The sequence below is a fragment of the Kockiozyma suomiensis genome (assembly GCF_038497685.1).
Source record: "Kockiozyma suomiensis strain NRRL Y-17356 unplaced genomic scaffold V2V93scaffold_25, whole genome shotgun sequence".
In the NCBI taxonomy this organism is placed as follows: Eukaryota; Fungi; Ascomycota; class Lipomycetes; order Lipomycetales; family Lipomycetaceae; genus Kockiozyma; species Kockiozyma suomiensis.
Window position 1 is genome coordinate 1 of NW_027117688.1, and position 22,692 is coordinate 22,692.

The 22,692-nt window shown below is 43.4% G+C and overlaps 7 protein-coding genes across 7 annotated transcripts; 2 read left to right on the top strand and 5 right to left on the bottom strand.

Moving 5' to 3' along the window:
- Nucleotides 1-202: 202 nt before the first annotated feature.
- V2V93DRAFT_383239 (proteasome stabiliser-domain-containing protein) lies at nucleotides 203-5,385 on the bottom strand (the record flags this gene model as incomplete). Its single annotated transcript, XM_066912188.1, has 7 exons — nucleotides 203-1,558; nucleotides 1,614-2,018; nucleotides 2,068-2,276; nucleotides 2,342-3,020; nucleotides 3,073-4,944; nucleotides 4,999-5,128; nucleotides 5,192-5,385. The coding sequence occupies 7 exons, from the start codon at nucleotides 5,383-5,385 to the stop codon at nucleotides 203-205; spliced, it is 4,845 nt and encodes a 1,614-aa protein (XP_066762831.1).
- Nucleotides 5,386-5,740: 355 nt separating this feature from the next.
- Nucleotides 5,741-8,168, top strand: V2V93DRAFT_377034 (X-domain of DnaJ-containing-domain-containing protein). The gene is made up of 6 exons (XM_066911893.1): nucleotides 5,741-6,072; nucleotides 6,212-6,230; nucleotides 6,299-6,373; nucleotides 6,430-6,484; nucleotides 6,554-7,115; nucleotides 7,172-8,168. Exons 1-6 carry the CDS (start codon nucleotides 5,908-5,910, stop codon nucleotides 7,760-7,762), a joined length of 1,467 nt encoding a protein of 488 aa, XP_066762832.1. The 5' UTR covers nucleotides 5,741-5,907; the 3' UTR covers nucleotides 7,763-8,168.
- On the bottom strand, nucleotides 7,976-11,232 carry V2V93DRAFT_352028 (glycoside hydrolase superfamily). The gene is made up of 3 exons (XM_066907992.1): nucleotides 10,390-11,232; nucleotides 9,657-10,330; nucleotides 7,976-9,605 (listed from the first exon to the last, which is right to left on the bottom strand). The coding sequence occupies exons 1-3, from the start codon at nucleotides 11,131-11,133 to the stop codon at nucleotides 8,372-8,374; spliced, it is 2,652 nt and encodes an 883-aa protein (XP_066762833.1). The 5' UTR covers nucleotides 11,134-11,232; the 3' UTR covers nucleotides 7,976-8,371.
- A 303-nt stretch (nucleotides 11,233-11,535) lies between these two features.
- On the bottom strand, nucleotides 11,536-13,036 carry V2V93DRAFT_377039 (phospholipid methyltransferase-domain-containing protein). Its single transcript, XM_066911894.1, has 5 exons — nucleotides 12,754-13,036; nucleotides 12,639-12,695; nucleotides 12,451-12,553; nucleotides 12,052-12,384; nucleotides 11,536-11,990 (listed from the first exon to the last, which is right to left on the bottom strand). The coding sequence occupies exons 1-5, from the start codon at nucleotides 12,860-12,862 to the stop codon at nucleotides 11,915-11,917; spliced, it is 678 nt and encodes a 225-aa protein (XP_066762834.1). The 5' UTR covers nucleotides 12,863-13,036; the 3' UTR covers nucleotides 11,536-11,914.
- A 117-nt stretch (nucleotides 13,037-13,153) lies between these two features.
- Nucleotides 13,154-14,096, top strand: V2V93DRAFT_377043 (ribonuclease H2 non-catalytic subunit-domain-containing protein). The gene has a single exon (XM_066911895.1). It carries the CDS (start codon nucleotides 13,208-13,210, stop codon nucleotides 13,835-13,837), a length of 630 nt encoding a protein of 209 aa, XP_066762835.1. The 5' UTR covers nucleotides 13,154-13,207; the 3' UTR covers nucleotides 13,838-14,096.
- V2V93DRAFT_145037 (uncharacterized protein) lies at nucleotides 14,027-19,162 on the bottom strand. Its single transcript, XM_066906855.1, has 5 exons — nucleotides 18,763-19,162; nucleotides 18,582-18,693; nucleotides 17,850-18,522; nucleotides 15,073-17,788; nucleotides 14,027-15,012 (listed from the first exon to the last, which is right to left on the bottom strand). The coding sequence occupies exons 1-5, from the start codon at nucleotides 18,828-18,830 to the stop codon at nucleotides 14,217-14,219; spliced, it is 4,365 nt and encodes a 1,454-aa protein (XP_066762836.1). The 5' UTR covers nucleotides 18,831-19,162; the 3' UTR covers nucleotides 14,027-14,216.
- A 332-nt stretch (nucleotides 19,163-19,494) lies between these two features.
- On the bottom strand, nucleotides 19,495-22,192 carry V2V93DRAFT_393122 (tubulin-tyrosine ligase family-domain-containing protein; the record flags this gene model as incomplete). Its single annotated transcript, XM_066912494.1, has 8 exons — nucleotides 19,495-20,494; nucleotides 20,549-20,768; nucleotides 20,993-21,036; nucleotides 21,103-21,530; nucleotides 21,591-21,843; nucleotides 21,910-21,957; nucleotides 22,009-22,124; nucleotides 22,181-22,192. 8 exons carry the CDS (start codon nucleotides 22,190-22,192, stop codon nucleotides 19,495-19,497), a joined length of 2,121 nt encoding a protein of 706 aa, XP_066762837.1.
- Between the last annotated feature and the right edge of the window lie 500 nt (nucleotides 22,193-22,692).

Here is a 22,692-nt window from a genome sequence, read left to right on the forward strand (position 1 = left end):
GTAAAAAATCTTTTCTGTGTCGAGTCCTCAGAAGTCTACCTGTATAAGTAAAATAACTGAATCTTCCTTATCTTAAATGAAAGCAACTAGTATGAAGGGTTCTTTATTATCTCTATGTATAACAAGATGCGTGCGAAAGAAGTATTTTTACCGTTAACGATCTCTAAAAATAACAGGATGAATATAATTTTTGTAAACGACACTAATTAGCAGGAACAGGAAGATTAAACTCCGTACAAAATTTCTCAAGAGATTTTTTGGTCTTTGCTGTATAAGCCTCATTATTCCTGGCAGCTTCCACTTTAAAGACCTTTAGCAGCTTGTCCCGCAGCTGAACATCCCGTTCAACAAATCCTTTCATTTTTAAAGAAAGCGTGCAAAGTGATTCAACAACGACATCTTTGCCATCCCAGCTTCTTCCAGAGCAGGCAGTCATAAGAACGGTGAATAGTTTCTCAGTTTGCGATATTTGGTTACCCACTGCATTACTGGCATCAGCGATACTCAATGCTGCTGCTTGACGAACAATCCAGCGTTGGCTTTCAAGATGGTCTGCAACGATGTCAAGAATTTCCCCAAAATAAAGCTTGATAGCACCAACTCCTCCGGTGTGCTCGGTCCAGACAGCGTCAAATGGTTCTTTCACGCTTTTTTCCGAGTCATGCTTAGCAAGATAGACAAACGGCAGGATTGAAGATGCCAGACTCGTAAATCTGTCTTGCGAGTGCTTGCTTACCGCAGCAATCACTGAGCCAGAAATGAGCCTTTGACGTTCCTCCTCACCTTCAAAATACAACTTCTCTGCATGCGATACTAACTCCAGCACCCGATCATCGTTTGATAGTCGCGCAAGGTAACCAGCAGCCGATGCAAAAGAAGATACAACCGTATCGTTTCGATCAGACAATTGACTGATACAGCTCTTCATAAATTTATTAGAATAAGGTCGTATTATATCTGCATGACGTACGACCAATGTAACTAAAACTCGGCTACTAGCAACTTTCGACGGCAGTCCCACGCTCTTCCGAATCACAGCCAGAAGCTTCGGGGAAAGTTGCTTCATGGTCGGCTCGTCCAGAATATCGATGCACCTATCGACAGCATCCATCATGGGAGAAGATCTAATACTTGCCAAACGTGTAGCATCAATTGCACTTCTCGTCATACCATATTTGTCGGCATTAAGTGCAATGTAGTTCACAGCCTGGGGCTCCAAGGTAGACAAAAGTCCCAGCATTTCTTCCACTAGCACAGGAATGAATGGTCGAAGCGCAGTGCCGCCCTTTCGAATCAATTTCAGCAAAGTGTCCAGAGCAAACGACTGGACCTCTTGCGCTTGTGACAAAAGTCCAGAATTTCCCATCAAAAATGGCAGCAACGTCGTCAACGTATCCTGAGCACGTTGTGGTGAAGCGCCCACATCAACATCAATGATGCGAACCAAAGAGTTAGCTAGACTGCGACATAATGAAACTCCTTGCGTTCGAACGGACTCCTTGATATCATCAAGAGATCGGAAACTCATAGTCCAGATTCGCTCCAAAGAATCCGCATACTGTAATTATACATTAGTGGCGCATCCAAAAAATAAATAAATTGATAAAACGCACCTTCTCTGGTTGTGCGCTGTCAAGCAAATCCTGCAATGCTGCTGCACTAGCTTGTCGAACTCTCCATTCACGATCGCCCATTCGCTTCAGCAGTTCTTCAAGAATATCGCTGAACTGACTATCAATTATACCAGCTGAATCTGATATCAAAGCATTCCAGATATCTTTCATTGATTGTTGCACTGCCATATTTGGATCATATCTATATCTATATAGCTTTGGTACAAGATTCTTCGCCAGTCTGGGATTGGATTCAAAAATATCGCCCAAGTTCGTTTTCGCCAAAATAGATCCTAGACCAAACGCAGCCCCCTTACGTGTTGACCATATAGCGGAGCTGGAAGCTAGTGACATGAATTTGTATATTAAACTGGGGTCTCCAGCTTCCGCAGCAAGACTCATAATCTGTGAAAGTTAGAGAAGGAACTCTATAAAACGCCAACGGACCACTCACATCTTTATAAGTAGACACAGAACCTTCTCCAGTGTTCAGTACACCAGGATCAAATAATTGAGTTTCAGGAGCGATACGTCCAGTGGCGGCAGAACGCGAATCGGACGTAAAGCTGTTGATAAGACTGTGCACCAGATCATCTTTGAGACGACTATCTCCTTTTTCGTACACTAAACCTAGTCCGCGGGATGCAGATTCTTGGACGATATCTAGGTATTCTGATTAGCCAAAACATTTTACACAATAACATAATAAATTAGAGAGAGTAAACAACCATCTCGATCTCCAAGAAATCCTAAAAAGGCAAAATGCATCAATTTCAAGCGCTCAATTACGGGCTTTAGATGACCACAAAATTGCACAAAGCTCAAAAGCCAAATACATGAGCCTTTTTTCAAGGAAGGCTTAGTAGTTTTTGCGAACTCCAAGACTTTGTCCAATACAGTGCCCAGCACGCTATCCTCCATACTAGGCGGCTCCATACCACCCACGTCAAGTGTCCTTCTAAGAACTGTCGATCGCCATCCCGCACAGATACAACTCAAAGCTTCTCCACTGCCCAGCAGAAATTCAATCTGCTTTGACTCATGCAAGGCAAATATTTTATCCGCCGCTTGGATCTTGACATCAGTGTCCTCTACACACGCATAGAGATTGCCAAACGCCTGCATGGCACGGTCATTATTCGCAGCCTTCACGATTTCCATCAAGATATCGCTAGCCTTAGCTATGTCGTCCTTGGAGGACAAAACGCCATAGGCTCCTAGTTGGGAGATAGCCATGATTGAGACATCACGTAAGGCAGACACTACCTGTTTGTCAGTATTCTTTAAAACTACAGCAATATACTTTTGAACACTAGCACTATCAATTATTGAAAGATTCCCACGAAGTTGGAGGCGAGACAGGATATAAGCAAGTGCAATGATTGCTCCATGCGCACGGGGAAGGCTCTAATCAAATATTTAGCGGCATGACAAAACAGCACAAACAGCAGCTACTCACAGCAGTATCATCAATAGAAGCAGCAAATTTCTCAACCAGTTCCCTAATAGTCGCATTGTCAAGATCGGAGGATGTCGACAAAAGTCCCAAGGCGTGACCCGCAAGCATCCGAGTCTCGCTACTTGGCGACGCGCTGAACGATTCGACGGCAGTCAACTTGCCCGCCCAAAATGAGACAAGTTCTTTCGGTCCCATAGTCAAGAACTCAAGCCACATTTCTCCAGCCGACTGCATGCCAGGATTTTGAGTTGCAAATCCAAGAAACGCAACCTCCATAAATTTCAGTAAAGCAGGTTCACGCGCGTACCACAAAGCGATCAAGTCTGAAAAACATTTTCGTGCGCCATCATCGAATATCAACGCTTCATTCAATTTATGCTCCCATCCATCGTCAATAATTGAGATTTGCCTGTTACTCTCAAATGCTTTCATCACAAAGATCTGTCTGGCAAATTGAAGAGAGGAGATAAAAGTCGCGGAAGGCACACTGGTCACATCTAAATCAATCGCTTTATCTGTCGTCGTCGCTGACCACATAGTAGCAAGAGTTTCAAGAAAATCTTTGAAATCAGGAAACGCGTATTCAGATCCGCTAAATTCCTCCTTTCCAAATTTGAATTCGGGTTTATGAATTTTCTGGAACCAATACGGATGCAAGCCTTTCTTTGCTTCAGCTATAATGTCTGAGCGGTTCGCAGGATCAAGACCAAGGATACAGATATATCTAGCAGTAGGATCGCTGAATGGAAGAGCAGCAATGCAGAATCTAAGTGCCAAATACTGGCAACTAGAGTACTCAGCGCCAAGTTTTATCTGATCCAGAAGAAGCACCTTGAGTTTCAGAATGCTATTCTCGTCCAGAGATTGAAGGGCAGGGATCAAACTACTGAGAGCTTCATGAACAGAGTTCCTCATATCAGGATGCTCGCCTTGCAAACTGCTGAATAAAAAGCTAATAATGTCAAGATCCGATTTCAATATTTCAGGGGCGCGATTTGATAATGAGCCAATGGCCACATAAGCGAACCCTCTCAAATTCCGTTCCTGTACGTTCGATATACGAGCAACTGGCCAGCCTGACTCCGTAATCCAGCCGTGCAAACTCTTCACAAGATCCGAGGCCACAGGCACAATAGTGTCACGCTTTGCGATTTTGGCAACCCAGTTGACAAATTCGACTGTCGCTAGAATTTCGCGGGCGTTCTCAGACATGATTCCACGCTTGATGATTTGTACCATCTGCGGAAGTGTATTTGCGGCACGGCTGCTCTTGCAGAAGAGCTGCAAAATACGGGCTCTGAATCGTGGGTTCACAGGAGGTGCGTCCTCAACACCTAGAAATAAGCCAAAAAGGCCCTCGACAATATCCGGCTTTTCATAGTCAACGTCGAGTTTCCTGAATGCATCCTCGGCAGCACTGGCGACTTCATTAATATTCTCTTGAGAACCAACAAACAAGGGCCAAAACTGCTCCTCAGCAGTCAGCACAGACATAGAAAACTTTATTATTGCCTTTTTGAGAGGTACCAAAGTTGTAGTAGGAATCGTGTCGGGTGAATTAGAAGTCAGAAATTCGAATTCGGATTTAGGAACTCCAGGGCAGCAGAGCGGAGCAGGACTATCTTCGGTTGGTATGAAAGCACTATAATTCAACATGAGGACGCTAGTTAAATGCTTAGTCAAAAACTTGGCGTCTCCCGGTGAGTTATCCAAGCCAAACACTGCTCGGATCTCATCTTCCGCGTTCGATCCGCGATCTGGCGCCTGCCATCGTGGCAGTACCCTGAGTATAATAGAAAACAGAGCCTTTTGAAATGCGATATCGTAGGCAGATATGCCTTTGATAAGATCCGGCAATATAGAATTTTGTTGCTGAAAACGTTATTATTAATGATCATAGATAATAGTTGAGTGAGAGTAGCATGCCTCTGTAGTAAGTCTACCAATTGTCATTTGGATGTACATCAAACAAAAATTGCGCATCAAGGAACTGTCCGTTTCCACTTTAGGATCCTTAAATTGAGCTAGCAATGATTCTATAGGGAGCGAGATCGTCCTGTGTCAACCTGTGCATTAGCAGGAGGCAGATAATCTGATGACACGAATAGACAGAACGTACGATGATTTGACGCGCGTATTAATATGGCTGCAAATAGACACGACTTTGTTACGCACAGATGCATGAGGAGAAGCCAATTTCAATAGTAAGGGAGCCAAATAAACCTTCAGAAGGGACTCCAATTTTGCATCAGTGCTGGCCAATGCTATGCGCATCTCCACCTTATTCACTAGCGCCAACTCAGTACTCGCCATTCTGAAATGCTAAGAAACTATGTGCTGATTAAGAAAAAAATTTAGCTAAATCAATACTGCCCAATGTATAGAACAAAAATTAACGAAAAAATAACAAGATAAGTAACTGGCAAGCGCATCTGAAAAGTGTAATAAACCAGGAACGATGAAGAAGATCAGACGCGAATAGATGGTGCGGCTACTACTTTATAATGATGACTAAGATAATCTGTATCAGCATTCAATAGTTTTCGCATATTTTAATTAGTAAGATTCGCTACAATTTATTTCTGTTATCGCATCTTAATGGCTCACTTCTCCATTGCCTTGCGGTAACTGAAAATCAGCTACGATTCGATCCAATCCCATTTATTACTATAACTTTAGGTAATCAAAATTTCTGTGATGTCTTCGGCTGCAGCCCTAACCATTAAATCATTCCTGTTGATTGCAATTGCCTCGCGTTCTTGTGCTTCCACCTCGTTTCCCCCATCAAATACCATTTACTGATTAAATTTGTTGTCGCGTTAATTCACGCCAAATATGTCGCGTACCGCTATCGTTGTTGATACGACGTACTACGACTGCCTCGGCGTGTCGCCGGATGCCACGGCTCTGGATATCAAAAAGGCGTATCGAAAAAAAGCTATTCTTCTCCACCCAGACAAGAACCCAAACGATGAAACAGCACATGCCAAATTCCAAGAAGTATGTTTTTATTATTAGATTCTTACTGTTGTTAAACCTTTCTGTTGGATCAAGTTGCATTCACAACGACTGCACTTGTATTCACTTCATCTCTGGTAATTTGATGAAAGTGGCAGTGCTAACATCATGTTCAACTTAGGTCGGCGAAGCCTATCAGAGTATGTTTTATTGAGGATGTACCGCTGATGTCTCGGGTCAGTCGGATTCTGACTAGTTTTGTATATAGTTTTGAGTGATCCTGATCTGCGGAAGCAATATGATCAATTCGGCAAAGATCAAGCGGTTCCTGCTGCTGGATTTGGTATGGAAAAGATTGTGAAATGCTACCTATTTTTATATACTAATTATTCTATAAAGAGGACCCAGCTGATTTTTTCACTTCTATATTTGGCGGCGAGGCATTTTATGATCTGTATGTTGCGTAATGTTGCTGATTAATGAAGGAGAGTTGTGTTTCTAGATTCCTAACGTCCATCTACAGAATTGGAGAGCTTTCGCTAATCAAAGAACTTACTAAAGCGGTAGAAATTTCTCAGGCGGAAGAGCAAGAGGAAGCTGCTGCTGCTGCCGCCGCTGCTGAAAAAGGAGAAGCAAATGACGCAAGTTCAAAGACCGCTCCTAGCGCTGATCCAAAGGCTCCATACTCTGCAACTTCACCTACTAGCGCGAGCCCTACTTCACCTAAATCAGCAAATAACACTTTCTTCCCTGCGTCCAACACCACAGATGCCGGTGTCCCTCCCAGCGGCTCTTACTCTACGCCAGTTCTTACAATCACGGGATCTGACACCCAATCATCTCAGATTAGTGGCATGTCCTCAGAAGGGAAGAAATCTACCACGAGCCTGGAGAAGGAAAAGAAAAAGAAGAACGGATTGACTCAAGCGCAGAGAGAAGAGATGCTTAGATTAGAGCAAGAGCGAAAGGCTGCTCGCGTAGAGCGAGTAGAGCATCTTTCCAAAAAGCTTATTGAGCGGTTATCTTTGTACACTGAGTCGGATAAGCGACCCGATGTAATTCAAGCATTCAAGGAGAAAACAAGGGTGTGTATTGATTCTGGCATAGAAATTGTTTGTCTGTCTAACTATTTCGAATTTAGCTGGAGCGAGAAAACTTGAAGATGGAATCTTTCGGTATTGAGCTTCTACATTCTATCGGCGGTGTATACTACCAGAAGGGAAACTCTTACCGAAAATCTTCCAAATACCTCGGAATGAACTCCATTTTCAGCAAAGTTAAAGAGAAGGGAACGATTGCGAAGGACACATGGAATACTATTTCCAGCGCGATCGACGCCCAATTGACGATTCAAGATATGACAAAGGCTGAAGAAAAAGGAGGTGAAGACTGGACTGAAGAAGCTAAAGCTGAGTTTGAACGTAGAGTCATGGGAAAGCTCTTAAATGCAGCCTGGCGAGGATCTCGATATGAGTTTCAGGGTGTTTTGCGAGACGTCTGTGATAAAGTTCTGGAAGACAAAACGATTTCTTCCAGGAAACGCATGGAGCGTGCTGAGGCACTTGAGATTATTGGTATGATTTTCAGACAGGCCGAACGTGACCCGGATGAAGATGAAGACGCTCGGGTCTTTGAGACTCTCCTTGCTGAGGCAACGCAAAAGAAGTCAAAAAAATCAAAAAAGAGAGGATCTCCCACTGAGACACCTGTCTCCGAGCCAGCTACTGCTTAATTGTATATTCGCTCAATTGTGGTGTACATGCTTGCAGTAGTCACGGCATATACAATGTCTAAAGCGTGGTATAAGAATATTTTATTTGACTGTGTTACATCTCGTTGGGTTTGTTCAGTTTCTTTTTGTTCCTAGCTTCCTGAGGTTCTATTACACTTTTATTTACGATCCATTTTTTTGGTGTTTTTATTCTATTCTTCCGATCTAGCAACTGTCCGGTACAGTCTTTTGTTCCTTTGCCAGACTAGGTCTAGTACTATATATTGGAGTTGTATTAAATGGAGCTCAGTCGATATATTGATCAGTCACAAGTGATACCTGATATGGTATCGCAGAGCGGTATCTCACACAAGCAAATGATATCTGCAACTAAAATAATAGACGCCCCATTAACCACGAAACCCATACTTCTAATTTATTTCTTTCAATTCATAACCGATATAATAAATGCCTCAAGCCCATATTTAAATTAGCAAATCCCGGATGCGCCTCTTAAACCTTGAATATCTTTAAACGCCCTCCTACAACTAAGTCAGATTTGCAAAATCAAACATTAACATAAAAAAGAGAAAAAATCAGCAGAGCAATCTACCAACCGAGAAAGTTCTCTCAGGTAAAATAGATTCTAAGAGCCACCTCATTTGACCATCTGGATTGCAAATCCAAGTCACGCCAGGCGGATTCTAAATCAATTCTCAAAATATTTCCCTCAGTAGACAGAGCAGATAGAGGCATGACTAAACCTTGTATTGTAATAAGCAATTTCGTGACTGCTTCCATACCGCCCGCTGCCGACAAATCGGAAATATAGATTCCAAGCAGTCCCAATACCTTTAGGTCGACGTCAAGTACTGCACGCCCTGTAACTGGAACCACAACTTGCTGTCTCTGAATAGCAGCTGCACCAGTAATCTTATTGAGCACACCTAATGCACCGATCTTAATTGTCTTGAACTGTGTCTTTATTACAGCTAAAGGTGCAGCCGTAAAAACATCCCATTCACTGCTTTTGAGCTTGACCATCATCAATGCCGCATCGTCACTAGAACTGTCTGAGTTGGAAAACTCAGCTGTGAATCCAGAAAGATAGGATCGTACAACGTACTCTCCCCCAGACGACAGAGCCGGAAACATCGATCGTCGAATGGGAGCCAAAAATTCGGACTGATCGTTTTCACCTACGTTGAATGCAGCAACCAGGCTGAATCCACCAGCTCCGCCATAAAAGTTGGATAAAAACAGAGGGCGTTTCTCGTTAAGGTTAAAGTAAGGATCAACAGGCAAAGCCATTCTAGTAGGCCGAAGAGATACAGAAGTGCCTCGAATTGTTTCAGCCTGGATCTCTGAGAGAATTTTGATATCATGAAATCCAGGATTATCAGTAATGTAGACAGGTCCGCCCGAGAAGCATCGCGAGGCGGCATGCATGCGTGAGTAAGGGGCAATCGTGGTCATGAACATATCCCAGTCTGGCACAGCATGAAGTAGAGAAGTCAGCGTATTATTCATAGAGTTGCAATAAATATGCCAATGATGGCTCGATGGAATATTTGGAAAAAAATCATCCGAATTGCGGATCGTCGCCTTAGCGTAGCTGGTTTGAATCAACGAATAATAGTAATACTGCGGACTCATTGCCATGCAGTAAATAATACGTCTGTTGAAGTATCGAATAGAATGTAATTTCAAAGCATCCTGGTATTTTTTATAAATATCGCTCTTTCGAATGTCGTCGCCTTCAACATCGTATATGTGCATCTGAACATCTGCTTTTACCACTGAAATACCACTAGAGGACAAAAAGCGATAATAATCATCATAAAAGCGATTTATGTCATTGCCACTGTTCTCATTAGTTTATGATCACAAATCTCTAAATAAATAATGCCCTTACCTGACTAGGTATGCGTCCTCATTGTAAAGACTACCTTTGACTATTTCATACTTCTTGGCAATCTCTCCATCAGGGGAGAATGCATGCCAGTAGCCAAGTAGCGCATGCCAAACTGCAACGTGCTTCACGTACGGGAATTTCTCTTTGATTGCATCTACCGTATATTTAAGCCCTTTGGGAAACTTTGCATTGGCTTCAAATGCTAGCAGACGGCGATTAGCGTCTACTTGCTGCCAACCATCATCAATGATTACTAGACCAATTCTGATTTCGTTGTCATGCAAAATTTGAAGAGCTTCCATGATTTTGTCATGAGAAACATCGATACCCATGGAGTTCCAGGTGCAGAATCCCATACAGTCCATCCATTGCTCATACCAAGTACCAGCAACCGGTTGGTCATCGACTTTGCGGGACCGCACGACAGGATACACCTTTAGGTCATCTTGCTCCAAGGCTGTCATTGAATCTTCAGCGATGCTTATAGACGGAGTCGACGTAGGCAGAAAAGTTTGGACAGTAGCTCTTAAAGAATAGAAGGCTGCTTGTACTGCTTGTAGGGGATCCTTACTCATGCCAACAAAAGCTGAATAAGTTTGATGCGACGAAGATGCGTTGCTTACTTCCAAAACAACATTGCCACTCTCAGATCTCAAATAAAATACAACATTGTTCTGTGTTTAGCAAGAAGTTAGTTAACACTTAATAGAATTAAGTCTCGCCGGAACAGTACCTTCATATTTGACAGAGGAAGCACACAGACGTTAAGCCCATCCGCCCGTAAAAATAGGAGCATGAAAGACTCTCTATCAATAGAGAACTCGCTCAATCCATGCCTGGGGCCCATCCATGAATGCTGAATACGGACTAGAGCCATATAACGCACCATGTTAACAGGCTTTCCCAGTATCACCCTAGTATGTTCAGACAGCGATGGAAGAGAGGCACCGGTAACTTTCCATACGCTTGTGTCCGGAACTTCGCTGACTACCTGAGTAATCTCGACATCGCCAGAAACATCAGAAAACAAATCATGAACGCTGGAAATGGATTGAGTTCGGTTGCGCAGAGGCCGAACGAGCTGGATACAGCCGTTGCTCTTGACATCCCCGCACCAAGACCATTCGTCAGTCGTAGTTAGCCGATATCTTGCCGTAAATTGTAATGATTCAGAAGTTAAAGGCGGCACGAAGCTGACTGAGTACTGAAGAACGCTCTCAGATCTCTCATCACCACTTGACGACACTGCTTCGTAAGCGCAGATTTTCAGTGATGGCCGCGTTGAGTTAGGCTTAAAATTCGTCGATATCCAGTCAGCATTATTAGCACTCCACCAGAGCTGGAGCTGAAAGGTAGATGGTAGACCTTGGGCAGCTGGAGCAATAACGATGAAGGCCGAGAAGTCTAGCACGCGCGATTTGGCGCACGATACAGAGGCCAAAGGAGGATCTAGCGATACGGAAACAATAGGCTCCATAGTAACTCGATATTGAATTGAAGGATTAACCCATAAAAATTTCAGGTACAGCAATAAATTTGCGAAGCGGGAATTTATTAGTCCTTTGGGAGAGTTAGACAGCTAGCGTTCAACGAGAGCGTCGCATGACGTCGGGCGCGTGGTCTAGCGAAGTCGCAGTGTTTGCGCACTTAAAACAATGCGTTAGCTGTAACCGGTATCGTATATACAATACAATACAACTCCTTCTCCTCTTCAAAGACGAGGCCGCTTACGAAGATTATCTCGTATATCAGCTGTGTGGTACTTCTCGAAGAGCGATTAAGAGCTATCGCGATAGGTATCCTTCACTATCGCCCCGGCTTTAAATTATGACGCTAAATAATCTCATTCAGAAGAAAAGATGACAGGCTTGAAGACTATCCAATATCAACAGCAATCTTCTGATCTTCAAAGTAATTTATTCAAAAAAGCATAAATAAAACTGAGTGTCCACATATCCACATATACTAGTAGGTCTGCGCAATATCATGATTAGAGCTCACTAGAGTATCATAAGAATAGCTTTCAGGACTGCACTTGCTGCTTTACTATTAAATGCTCTTGCATCTTTAAGTATATTAATGTATTATACTAAGCATAACTCAGATCATAACTGCAACCATCGTCCTACAAAGGACCACCATTAACCTTTTTCTATCTGTGCTGTAAAAGCATTTATATACATTATATATTCCTGTCTTCACTAAGATCACATAATTTGTCTTTGCTCAGCGGTTTTAAACGCACACGATCCAGACGATTATTTCGACTTCTTGCCATCAGCAGCAGCAGCGCGCTCGCGCTCGCGTTTGGCATAGATCTCAGCGGTGAACGGCCTAAAACACGAAAGAGTTAGCGTTTGCATCATATAAGAATAGCAATATTTGGAGCTCATACTCCTCAAATCGAAGGGCAATCAGATACATGACAAGCACAACCAGTGATAGCAGGATACCGGCCGGCTTGCTGAACCACAAAGCAGTTCCGAGGAAAGACAGGAACGATCCGTAGTACATAGGATTGTCGGTGATGTTGAACGGGAAACCAGTAACACGATCATCCATAAGAATTCCAAAATAGTCACCAAGATAAGTTCCAGTGACTCCAAGAGCATACATGCTACTCAACACAAGAATATTACCATAGCCAAAGAGAACAGCGGCAAGCATTTTGGTAGGCGGAATGTCCAGGCGAGCACAGTAAGGTTGGTCGCGAAGAGCTTGTTCGTATCTAAACCAGTCTCAGTATTTTGGTCTTCTAATATTTGACAGTCAAGTCACCAGATCACGATCATACAGAAAATCGCGAAGAATGCCCAGCGAGAAAATAGTGACAGCAAGAGCGTAGCATCCCTTCTTGGCTCCACCAGCCAACTTTGTCAAGAAGTGCGTGTTGTACTCTGATTATCGAGATTAGCCACATATTATATTTTGTATTTATATCCAGAGCATATATTGAGCTTTTTACTGCAGTATGATTCTTACCAAGACGTGCGACAATGTTCCAGAAAGTAGGATTGAATAAGATGGAAGCAGCACAGACTACAGAATTTATCAGCGCGTCAAGTCAAAGTATATGTAATCAGATGTAATATCATACTGTACAACGACGTCTTTGAAAAATCAACATAAGTCATAAAAGATGCATAAAACTCGGACGGGCTGCCGAACTCGTCTAGAAGCGCTTGTTTTATATCTAGGCCACTCATTTTGTCTGCAGGTTATGTCAGCTTTAGTATCAACATTATTAACTGCAGACCATTTCACGATACTCAATTGAGTACGCTGAACAAAATGTATACCTAGTGACTAATAAACTAATAGAATATGTCTGAAAATGTAATTGAACAGAAGCACGAATAAGATTGAGAAGCTCTCAGAACGCCCCTCCAAAAAGATCCCAGTCTCGAGATTAACTGTGGTACAATTCCCTTATTGCTGATTGATGTAAATAGGGTTTACTGCACCACGCGTTGTAAACTGTTTGAGACGCGTCCTTGGACTAATTGATTCATTATATTCAGCTTCGATATCATTCAATCTTAACAAACATAATGGTTAGCGGATTGAAGGAAAATAGACCAAAAAACACTCTGCACATTCCGCATAAAACAAAGTCGAGTTTACAAATCCAATCCGTGATTCCTCACATAATTCCTTGCAAGATCGAGCATGATGGACCTGCAAACGTGTCAAAATATTTCAAGGTGCAAGAGCTCAGTGAAGCCGGTACGAACAGATCCTCAGAGTCAAGAACTACAGAGAAAAATGATAGGAAGAAGGAATTGAATGAGTACGGGAAGAGATCGATTGATGACCTTTATGAATCATACTTTCGCGGTCGCAAGCTGATAGGAAGAAAGATCGACTTATTTGAGCGAGGTTATAAGGGATTTATATTACCGCAACCACCAGACGCAGTAACTCAACCATTCTCTGGCTATGATGACGAGGAATACGAATATGGAATTCAAAATGACGATAACAGTGACGAAGATCTCGACTACCAGGAATTCGAAGCTACATGGATTGCTACTAAAGAGTTTGATAAGCTATATGTTTGGGTTCAGGATACAGCACCCGATATGAAGCTAAATCCCTGGGTTAACGCTATTGATGAGTGGAGTGGATTTGCTGAATTGGTAAGATCTTTTAAAAGCCGCATTGCATTAGTCTGCAAGTAAACTTACTCCGTGTAGATACACAACGAGCCAGAAGAGCAGCAGCCTTTTGAGTCTCTCGCTCAAAGTTCACATGAGAACGTCAAAGCGTGCTCGAAAATGACAATTGCCGCTGAGCCATCTATGCCTGTATCTGAGGAAGTCACCGTTATAACATAATATATTTCGATGTCATATTAAAGAGGAGAAAAATCGTATTATATTACATTAGTTAATGACGCTTGCTGCTCGACACAAAACATGAGTAAAAATGAAACTGCTGCCTCAACATTGTTGACTCAACGAACGCGCAAAGAAAACAAATAGCGCATCAATAAGAGCAAAAGTAACAAAAGAAGATGACAAAGAAAATTCAAACTAACAAAAGTCTACAAACCCAAGTTCACACACTTCTATCATCATCCTCACCTTGTGATTTGACATTAATCGACAAATTCAATGAAGCGGCACTACTGACGCTAGCATTCGCAGCATGAGAGCCATGCTGCGTCGTCTCTGCCTCTGGCTGACTTGTAGTCCCGTCTTGACCTTCATCTTCGTCCATCCCTGACACAGATGACGCTGACTCTGACCGCGCCTGCGCAGCCAAATAAGAAGCCCCGTAAAAGATTCCTGCGCTGGCAACATTCTTTGCACCCGTATCATCCTCGTCCGTTATTTTAGGCTGACTGAGTTGCATATCAGCCATAGACTCTGTGAGAATATCATCTGGGGCGGTTGCAACCGGTGGTTCGCTATCTTGAATACTCAGCTCCGGTCTTAAAGTTCGTTTAGCTGCTGCTGCTGCTAATGCAGATGTTTCACGTCTGTTTTGCGAGATTTCAGTAAGAGGAACAAAATTGTTTGCTCCAGCGTCATGTCGTATTTCAATCGCATCAACTACAAACCGACGACCATCTGTAGCTGCAACCGAAAGTGGATTATTGTCTTCGGCACCTATATTCTGCCCCATTCCAGCTTTTCGTTGCTCATCAATAGCTGATACCCCGTCACTATCTTGATCCATTTTAGAGATCCGGCCTACCATCCACTGTCGTCCTTCTAGGGCACGCGCATTCAACTGATCGTCGCGTAGAAAGCAGTAAGGAGCTCCATCGTTAAATGCGGCCCAAACATGATTAGAATTACTAACTTTCGTGCTGGTAGGCAAGAATAGCGCCAAGTCTCCTGATTTAAATCTACATGACTCATTAGCATATCTCGCGCTGTAAAAGCATCATAAAAATGGCTAGACTTACGACTTATAAGAGATTTTCTCACTAGATTCCTTTTTGGCTCGCCGAGCCTTTTCACGATACAATCTGGCCATCTTATTCCACTTGCGTGCAATATACTCAGCCTCTTGTACACGTTTTTGAACCATATCTGAGAACTCGTTGTAATCAAAATCAATAGCAACCAAAAATCGAGCAAATCGCGCCTCTTCCTCGTCGTCAGAATCTACAGATAAATTAGGGGCATCCATCCAATGGAGAACTTCAACATCAGGAATCGACATGTCTGCCTCCGAAGACGGCTGTTCACCGTCCTTGCCAGCCATCCATTTTTCTCGCTCAGATTCCGGAAGAATTTTATACAAAACATCTTCCATCATATTGCCGTTGAGTGCCATACTTCTCGACCCAGTATACGAGATACCAAGTGCATCCATAAGTTGTCTTGAGCGACGGTAGAACGTGTATAATCTTTGCGTTAGATCACGAGCCCGCAAGCTACGCAAATCGAGCGTAGCTTTCATCTTACTGATATACTCCTTATTAGTTGCACCATCTACCTCTAGGTCATGCAATCTTGATAAAGCTTGTACGTTATCGTTTTGTCGGTCAGTCAAAACACGCTCGAACTCTTCCAATGAGGGATCTGTAATAGGACTCTCGGGCACAAGCATGTGCCACAGAACTCTCACGAAGTTGTCAGTCTTATTGACAGTTTCGCGAAGTTCATGATTTTCTTCAGAAAGACAAAGGAGGTTCTCTTCAGTGGCAGCCAACCGCGACTTAGCTTCTTCCAAATCTTTGACGGTCTGCTCAAATGCTTCGTCTTGGCGATCATCGTCATCAGCATCGTGCGACCGCTCGGCCTGTAATCGCAACAATTCTTCTAATTGCATTGTACGGTTTTTAAGGCTACTCTGCACGCGCGAAGACTCGCCCAGCATGCTAGCTAACTGAGAAGATTCATCCCGTTCAGCTCGCAACGTCTCGCGCAAATTTCTGATCTCAATATCAAGCCCAGATTTTACCTCCTCCAAATCACGCTCACGTTGCTGTTGCTCTTCTAAGGCGCTTTCAAGATCAGCAATCAGGCCTTCTTTGTCAACTCGGCTTTCCTCCAAGTTATCTTCTGCTTCTTCCATGGCATAAATGTGTGCCTTTAGAGCAGAAATTTCCTGATTCAAAGATTTTCGTTCGCGCTGGAACTCGGCTTCTTGCTGAGACAAATTTGCAAGCAAATCTTGTTTGATAACTTCAATCTCTTGCAGATTGTGCTGCGTTTCGCTTATTTGCTTGCGCAGACGTGTAGATGTCTCTTTCTCCTGATTGAGACTATTTTGTACTTCCTTTAACTCGATTTGCAAATCCGTCACGACAGCGTTGGGATCTTTAGGTAGTTCAGTTTGTAGACGATCCAGCTTTGATGCACTGCCCCGTTTTCGTGATGCCTCAAACTCGGCCATAGAAGTGCGTGGAGACTGCGATATTGGTGAAGAATTCCTAGGCGAGGGAGAAGAACGCAAAGGCACCATTGATAACATCTGAGACGATTGCTGCTGAATTAAAGTAGGAGACTGGGCATTAGGCTTAGGAGATGACTGAATTGGTACTGCAGGGCTCAACTGTCGATATTCGTTAACCGACGGAGCAGAGTGATGTCGAGCTACAGCCATTGGCTGACCCTTAGGTGGCGAGTGTATAGCATTAGATAAGTGCCCACTTCCTGAACCAGCAGAAGGCAGACCTGCCAAACCTCGAGCTTGTTGTCTGTGTAGTAGATCCTCAAGCCGACGAACGCGAGACTCGTAGCCTTTAATCTGCTCTTGCAGGCGCCTATTTTCAACCTCAAGACTCTCGCTCATTGAGTCGTTTTGATCCGGCGACTGTTGTCGGCTGGAACCCGTCGACCGGGGTTGTTGAGGAGATATAAACATACTGCTGCGCATCTGTTCCATAAAACTTCCATCCTTAAATAACTTTTCACGGCGACGAGATGACCCAGTAGGTCGCTCACGATTGATTCGATCCAAATCATTGATCATATCCTGCAATTCAGCAGTCACATATTCAGTGCCAGGAATTTGTCTCAAAATATCGACAAATTCGTATACATCTTCCCGAGTAGCTGCAGAGGACACGACCTGGTCGTTGGCGCCTACAAGGCTGAGTTCGACAGCCAAAATACTGGTATTTGAATTTTTAAGGTTGGAAATACTGTTAACGCTGCTAGAAGGATGATTCATGCTATTGTTAAATGCATGTCCGAAAGCATCAAGACTTCCGCCAAATCGTTTGAGCCATTTAGACCGGCGTTTCTGTTCATCTTCTTTCCATGTTGCAAATTCTTCGGCAACTTCACCTGTTAACGATTTGATTCTATGACTCCATTCAACACGCTGAACAGATTCAACAAGCAACGAGCCATAAATCACGGGAAGTTGACTCATTTGCTTTAAAATGGCCAGAGAAGCTTTAGAAGCCTCTAATTCGCGTTCGATAGATGCAAGATCCGGTCGAATAGGAGATGCCCGAGATTGAACTACAGAAAGCGTGTGGAGTTGGCTTAGAGACGAGACTTGGATTGATGATTTGCGGCTTTGCGCATTTCGATTGTGCTCCCATAGTTCTGCTACAGCTGCAGAAATGTTGGGTAAGCATTCCCGCTGATGAAGCGAGGAGAGACGATTGATTGAGCGCATACTTGCGGGAGTACTAGGCAGATCAGCAATATACTCGGCATCTAAATCTAATATCAGTAAAGGACTCTGGCAGGGATATTTTCTTAAAAATGGAGATCAGACCTTTAGCAACTTTGTTGACAATGGCATGCAAATCTTCAAGCATCGCCGGGATGTTTTCTAAACAGTCATCTGCTGTCTTGTCATCCGGGTTGGCGGCTTTAATGTCGCGTCCAAGTACTTCGCTGTCGGCGGAGACCTTGTCAAGCACAAATTTTATATCTCTAATTCTATCTTGAATGTGCTGGTCATTAAATTCCATGTCCTTCTGAATGTCTTTGACCTTCTCTTGATCGACCCATGCAGACAGGGTGCCGCCACCAAAGGAACTGATGACTGGCAAATGATTTAGAATCTGTAACGACGCATTCCAATCTGTAGAGTCAAATTCGCGAGACAGATTCACTGCAGTAGACACAACATCTTTGAAAGACTTCTCGATATTCGTAAGATGTTGACGGAGGTGTGTCATCGCCACCCCGACAGATCGGCGAATGACCTGCATCTGAGCAACCGTGGATCCTAGAGATAGGTTTAGTGACTCGGCACGCAATAGTAGACTTTTGGACCATTCCGCGCGTGCTTCAAAAAGCTCGACCATTTCCGCCTGAGTAGGCTTTGCATTGGTAGTGTTTGGTATGGGTTGTATGTTTAAGGGAATCAATGGGCTGTTTGTTGGAGGAGGGGTCGGCGTCGGGTGAGCCAAGAGCATACGGTCAAATAAAAAGAGCTCAGTCTGGTGAAAGTTAGAATCAGAAAACAAAAGTACTATATGAGCAAAAGGTAAGAGTCTACCTCGGTAGCAATCGTGGCCATACGAGGTTGGGATGCGCGCGAAGTCATTAAGATCTGCTGACCAGTTGCTATGCTGTGCTGCAGCGCAACTGCATCTTTGAGTTCCGAAAGACTATAGCACACGTTAAGTTAATATCTCATAAAGAAAGCGGGACTATAGCATTGTACGATCTTATCTCACCTTAGAAAGCGCTCCGGGTTAACTTCACTGGAGCGCCCGGTATGAGCGTTGTATATTCGTAGTGGCATGGTTCATACGAGAATAATGCAGACTTAGACACCAGCAAAACTGAAACAAGAATTCTCTGCAAGAATCTGACCAGCAGAAATGCAGGAATCAGGCACCACTTTAAAAGCGCAAGTTCGCAGGGCGCACGCGGACGCTGAAGCTTACAGAAAGCAGTCCGACGGCGCGCCCAACCAACAAGAACTAGAAGTGATAGAGAGCGGGCTACGCTTAAAAGCGTCTTCCAAATACAAAAGCAAGTAGCAAGTCCGCGAACGAAGAATGCCAAGAAAGGTAGCAATATCAGGAGCTGGAGAGAAAAGATCGCGATTTCGGAGGCAGATGGCCGGCACCAGGTGAGGAGCGGCCAATCCTATTGTGAGCTGGCGTCGGTGCCATATATCTCGGAGACATTAGAGTCTTACAATAAATAGAAGTAGTGCTTACCACACACAAATATTGAACCTTATATTGCTCTCGCTGTACCGCTGCTGGGAGTTTGTCTGGATACGCGTGCTTGATTGGCCGCCGCACGACCAAAAACAATGCTTACTTCACGATAATGCTACCTCCCTACTCTCCGGCCTGTTCCGCATGATTATAGAAAATATTACTGGCTGGGATTGTATATGGGAAACAGAATTGTTCAAATGTACATATAGATTTTTTGAATATTCCCATTACCGCCTACCATGCGCCACTGATGTCTTGTTCGTAGACAAGCGACAACTCATCTAGAGCCATCTCATCGTCTCGCTCGCGCGGCGCAGGCGACTCGCCAAAAAATGGCAGCACAATCTCCTCTGCAACTCGTGCGAATAATCCATCCACCAACACCTTCAGATCATCTCCTGTCTGTGCAAAATCGGGATATGCATTGACCTCAAGTAGCTGTGTAGTCAGGTCTTCAGACACAAGAAAGTCAAATCCGTATATCTCAAATGCATTAGGTATCGGTTGAAAGTGCAGCCGGCCTAGGCTGATTGCTGCAGCGAATGTCTCGGCAGTGATGGCCCGGATCTGACTCCAAACTTTCTCCTTGTCAAATCCACCTAAAGACCAAAACTGTCTGACCGATCCCTCGTCTTTCATGTCACCTTGAAGACATGTGTTTGTGAGGTGGATCTCCAAATCAGCAATTTCGTCCGGGCTCGCATACGGCTTCAGCGCAAACAGTGCCAACATGTTTTTGTATACATACACTTTGAGTGCCTGACTAGCCACGACGTACGTGCGGATATGGAACTTGCGCAATCCACATGCCGGCAATAGCAATGGCCGGTCAACGTATCGTTGTATCAGGAAATGCCTGATCTGGGAGGTAACAATGCCATTGCCTCGGCTAACGCTTAACGGATCCCCATTTTCTTGGACCTCTTCCTCCTCTTCCTCTTCACTATCTTCTTCAAATGATTCGAATATATCTACTAGTTCCTGCATAGTCTTGAATATCCGAATTCCCTGTCCGCGATCACTCATACTAGGCTTCAATATCCACCAAGTTTTCTCTTCTTTCAATTGATCTCTAAACTCGTAAATCTCATCAAGCATCTCATCAAGATACTCCACATAGTCAAGTTCAAGCTCGTATGACTCGGGAAAGTGCTTTGAAAGAATTGTTTCTGGATGCTTCACTTTGTAGTTTGCAATACTATGAGCCAGATAATTTTTGCGAATCAGCGCTTTTCTGGAGCAAGATAGTCAGTAGTGTTCATTCAATAAGTTACTGAAGAGAAATTACCGGTATATATAAGAACAAGCCAGATATAGCTCGTCATTGCCCATCATTCTCTCAAACATCAAGTCTTCATACTCGGCATAATGCAATACTTTCGTACCAGAATCCTCTTTGAGCACTGGATCTTGAAAGTCATTCACAATTCTCACATCAGGGCAGACCTTCTTCAAGTTTCTGATTAGTATGGGGTATATATACGATTCTGGATGGTACGTGATGACGGCTGTGAAAGGGGCCGATGATTCGTCGCTATGACTTCGCAAAAACTTTATGTGAGAAAAAAGAAAAATTCAAATAGAGGTACGCAGATAAGTATACAAGAACTAGTCTATTCATGGTCTATATGACAGTATCTTTTCTCGCTCTCAACAGTAGTCACTGTGCATTTCCATCCGCGTTTCTCTATTCCAAAAATATCACTTGCAACTTACAGCTTCAGTTCTCCACTATATCCCGGTACTCCCTGAAAGTTGGCTCTCAACGGCGTCACACTGAGTCAATGAAATGTTAATAGACTTCTTAAACACGCACGGCATAAAGAACTGGAGCACACATACCTAACAAAACCCTGTGTGATAGCCCAGCCATCATTTCCAATCGGCTCCTCGTCGATTTCATCTAGAACGGCCTTCAAATTCGGCATCCACTTAAATTTGAGACGCCCTTCTTCCACTGCCGGCTCAATGCGCTCGGTCTGCTCAACCAGTGTCCCATCTTCCCGTTCTGAAACAGGGTCTTCAACATATTCAAAGGCAGGACCCCATTTATTGGGTAAGATGTGGGTATACTGAATCTTTGTATCTTCGCGTAATTCAGGTCCGAGAGGGACATTGATAGTAAAAAGGTCAACGGTGTCATCTGTAGGCCAGGTTTCATAGAGCTTCTTGATCAATTTGACAGAGACGGAACTGGCGGTATTGATGTGATCCGTTACATGATTACGCGAGCTGTATGCAAATGAAACTCCAATAGATGGAATCCCGCACTATTTGAAAGCTCTGTCAATACACTCATCATCTAGTAAGATATAAATAAGGGTACAAACCAAAGCGCCTTCCATTGCGCCACCAATAGTTCCACTGGATAAGATGAAGATAGCAGTCGAATTGCGTCCAAAATTAGGGCCAGAAATAACTAAATCAACCGGTCCTTTCTCCTTGAATAAATGATGTACGCCAACTTGAGTGCATGATGCAGGTGTACCGTCAAGTAGAACCCATTCTTCACTACCGTCGTTCTTTGGTTTGTAATACGGACCCTCATAAGACGTCTCTGGATTGTTGGACGGTGTTATATAGCTGCAGGAAGTTAGTAGTATGCTTATATTTTTATAATCTTTCTCTCAGAAAATTAGAGGCACACACCTCGCAGTCATTGTCTTTCCCACAAAATGAGCCTTGCCAATCCATGATCTAGTACTGTTAGCTCGTTGTTACATCATCGTTTTAAGTAGTGCTTCCTACTTCTGACAGTCAGGCAGCGCAACACTGATATCCCAGTCGGTCAGTTCCTTCATCTTTTGTATAAAATACGCGATATAAGGCGAATCTGGACCTGGCGGACCATCGTCATTTGTGACCTATTTTCAACACTAAGAATCTTGCAAGATAGTAGCAAAAATCTCATCGAACGTACAAGAACATGCATTTTTCCGAGCAAAGAAAATATTATTTCTATTTGCAACTGATTGATGGAAAATATTATCTGTCTCGGAGGATGTCAGTCGTTGACAAAAAGTAGTTACATTTGAACATAGTTAAATATTACCAATGCGGCTCCTGCAATTAGTTTTCATCAGCGAATTTAGGTAATGAAGTGCACATTCCTACCATTGATTTACTCTGGAGATTACTGCTAACGCCTTTTAATTAGTGAAATTATTTATTAGCTTCCAATATAGAATTTATTGGCTGTCTTTCTATTTGCAATTAGTACGGCAGCGGAATACTTAGTTTTTCATGCTAGATGTTTAAACCTTATTACTTGCTACTGGCCCCAGAAGTGAGCATGGATGAACAATCAGATTGATCCAGAAAAAAGTGCGATTTGCAGTCAAGAGTAAGAATTATAGTACGAAAAGCTGGTAAAGCTCGGGTCGTTTGTACTATCGGCATTATAGATGTGTTTCAATGTATCATAAATAGATT

What these genes read in the sequence shown, in the direction of transcription:
- V2V93DRAFT_377034 (XM_066911893.1), top strand. Translation starts at nt 5,908, where the DNA reads ATGTCGCGTACCGCTATCGTTGTTGATACGACGTACTACGACTGCCTC. An exon ending in GGTTCCTGCTGCTGGATTTG is followed by an intron (nt 6,374 to 6,429) that starts GTATGGAAAAGA and finishes TATTCTATAAAG; the next exon opens with AGGACCCAGCTGATTTTTTC. An exon ending in GGCGAGGCATTTTATGATCT is followed by an intron (nt 6,485 to 6,553) that starts GTATGTTGCGTA and finishes GTCCATCTACAG; the next exon opens with AATTGGAGAGCTTTCGCTAA.
- V2V93DRAFT_352028 (XM_066907992.1), bottom strand. Translation starts at nt 11,133, where the DNA reads ATGGAGCCTATTGTTTCCGTATCGCTAGATCCTCCTTTGGCCTCTGTA. An exon ending in TTCCTCTGTCAAATATGAAG is followed by an intron (nt 10,331 to 10,389) that starts GTACTGTTCCGG and finishes TGCTAAACACAG; the next exon opens with AACAATGTTGTATTTTATTT. An exon ending in GAGGACGCATACCTAGTCAG is followed by an intron (nt 9,606 to 9,656) that starts GTAAGGGCATTA and finishes TAATGAGAACAG; the next exon opens with TGGCAATGACATAAATCGCT.
- V2V93DRAFT_377039 (XM_066911894.1), bottom strand. Translation starts at nt 12,862, where the DNA reads ATGAGTGGCCTAGATATAAAACAAGCGCTTCTAGACGAGTTCGGCAGC. An exon ending in TTCAAAGACGTCGTTGTACA is followed by an intron (nt 12,696 to 12,753) that starts GTATGATATTAC and finishes TAAATTCTGTAG; the next exon opens with TCTGTGCTGCTTCCATCTTA. An exon ending in GAACATTGTCGCACGTCTTG is followed by an intron (nt 12,554 to 12,638) that starts GTAAGAATCATA and finishes CTCGATAATCAG; the next exon opens with AGTACAACACGCACTTCTTG.
- V2V93DRAFT_377043 (XM_066911895.1), top strand. Translation starts at nt 13,208, where the DNA reads ATGGTTAGCGGATTGAAGGAAAATAGACCAAAAAACACTCTGCACATT.
- V2V93DRAFT_145037 (XM_066906855.1), bottom strand. Translation starts at nt 18,830, where the DNA reads ATGCCACTACGAATATACAACGCTCATACCGGGCGCTCCAGTGAAGTT. An exon ending in TGGCCACGATTGCTACCGAG is followed by an intron (nt 18,523 to 18,581) that starts GTAGACTCTTAC and finishes AACTTTCACCAG; the next exon opens with ACTGAGCTCTTTTTATTTGA. An exon ending in GAGAAAATCTCTTATAAGTC is followed by an intron (nt 15,013 to 15,072) that starts GTAAGTCTAGCC and finishes TGAGTCATGTAG; the next exon opens with ATTTAAATCAGGAGACTTGG.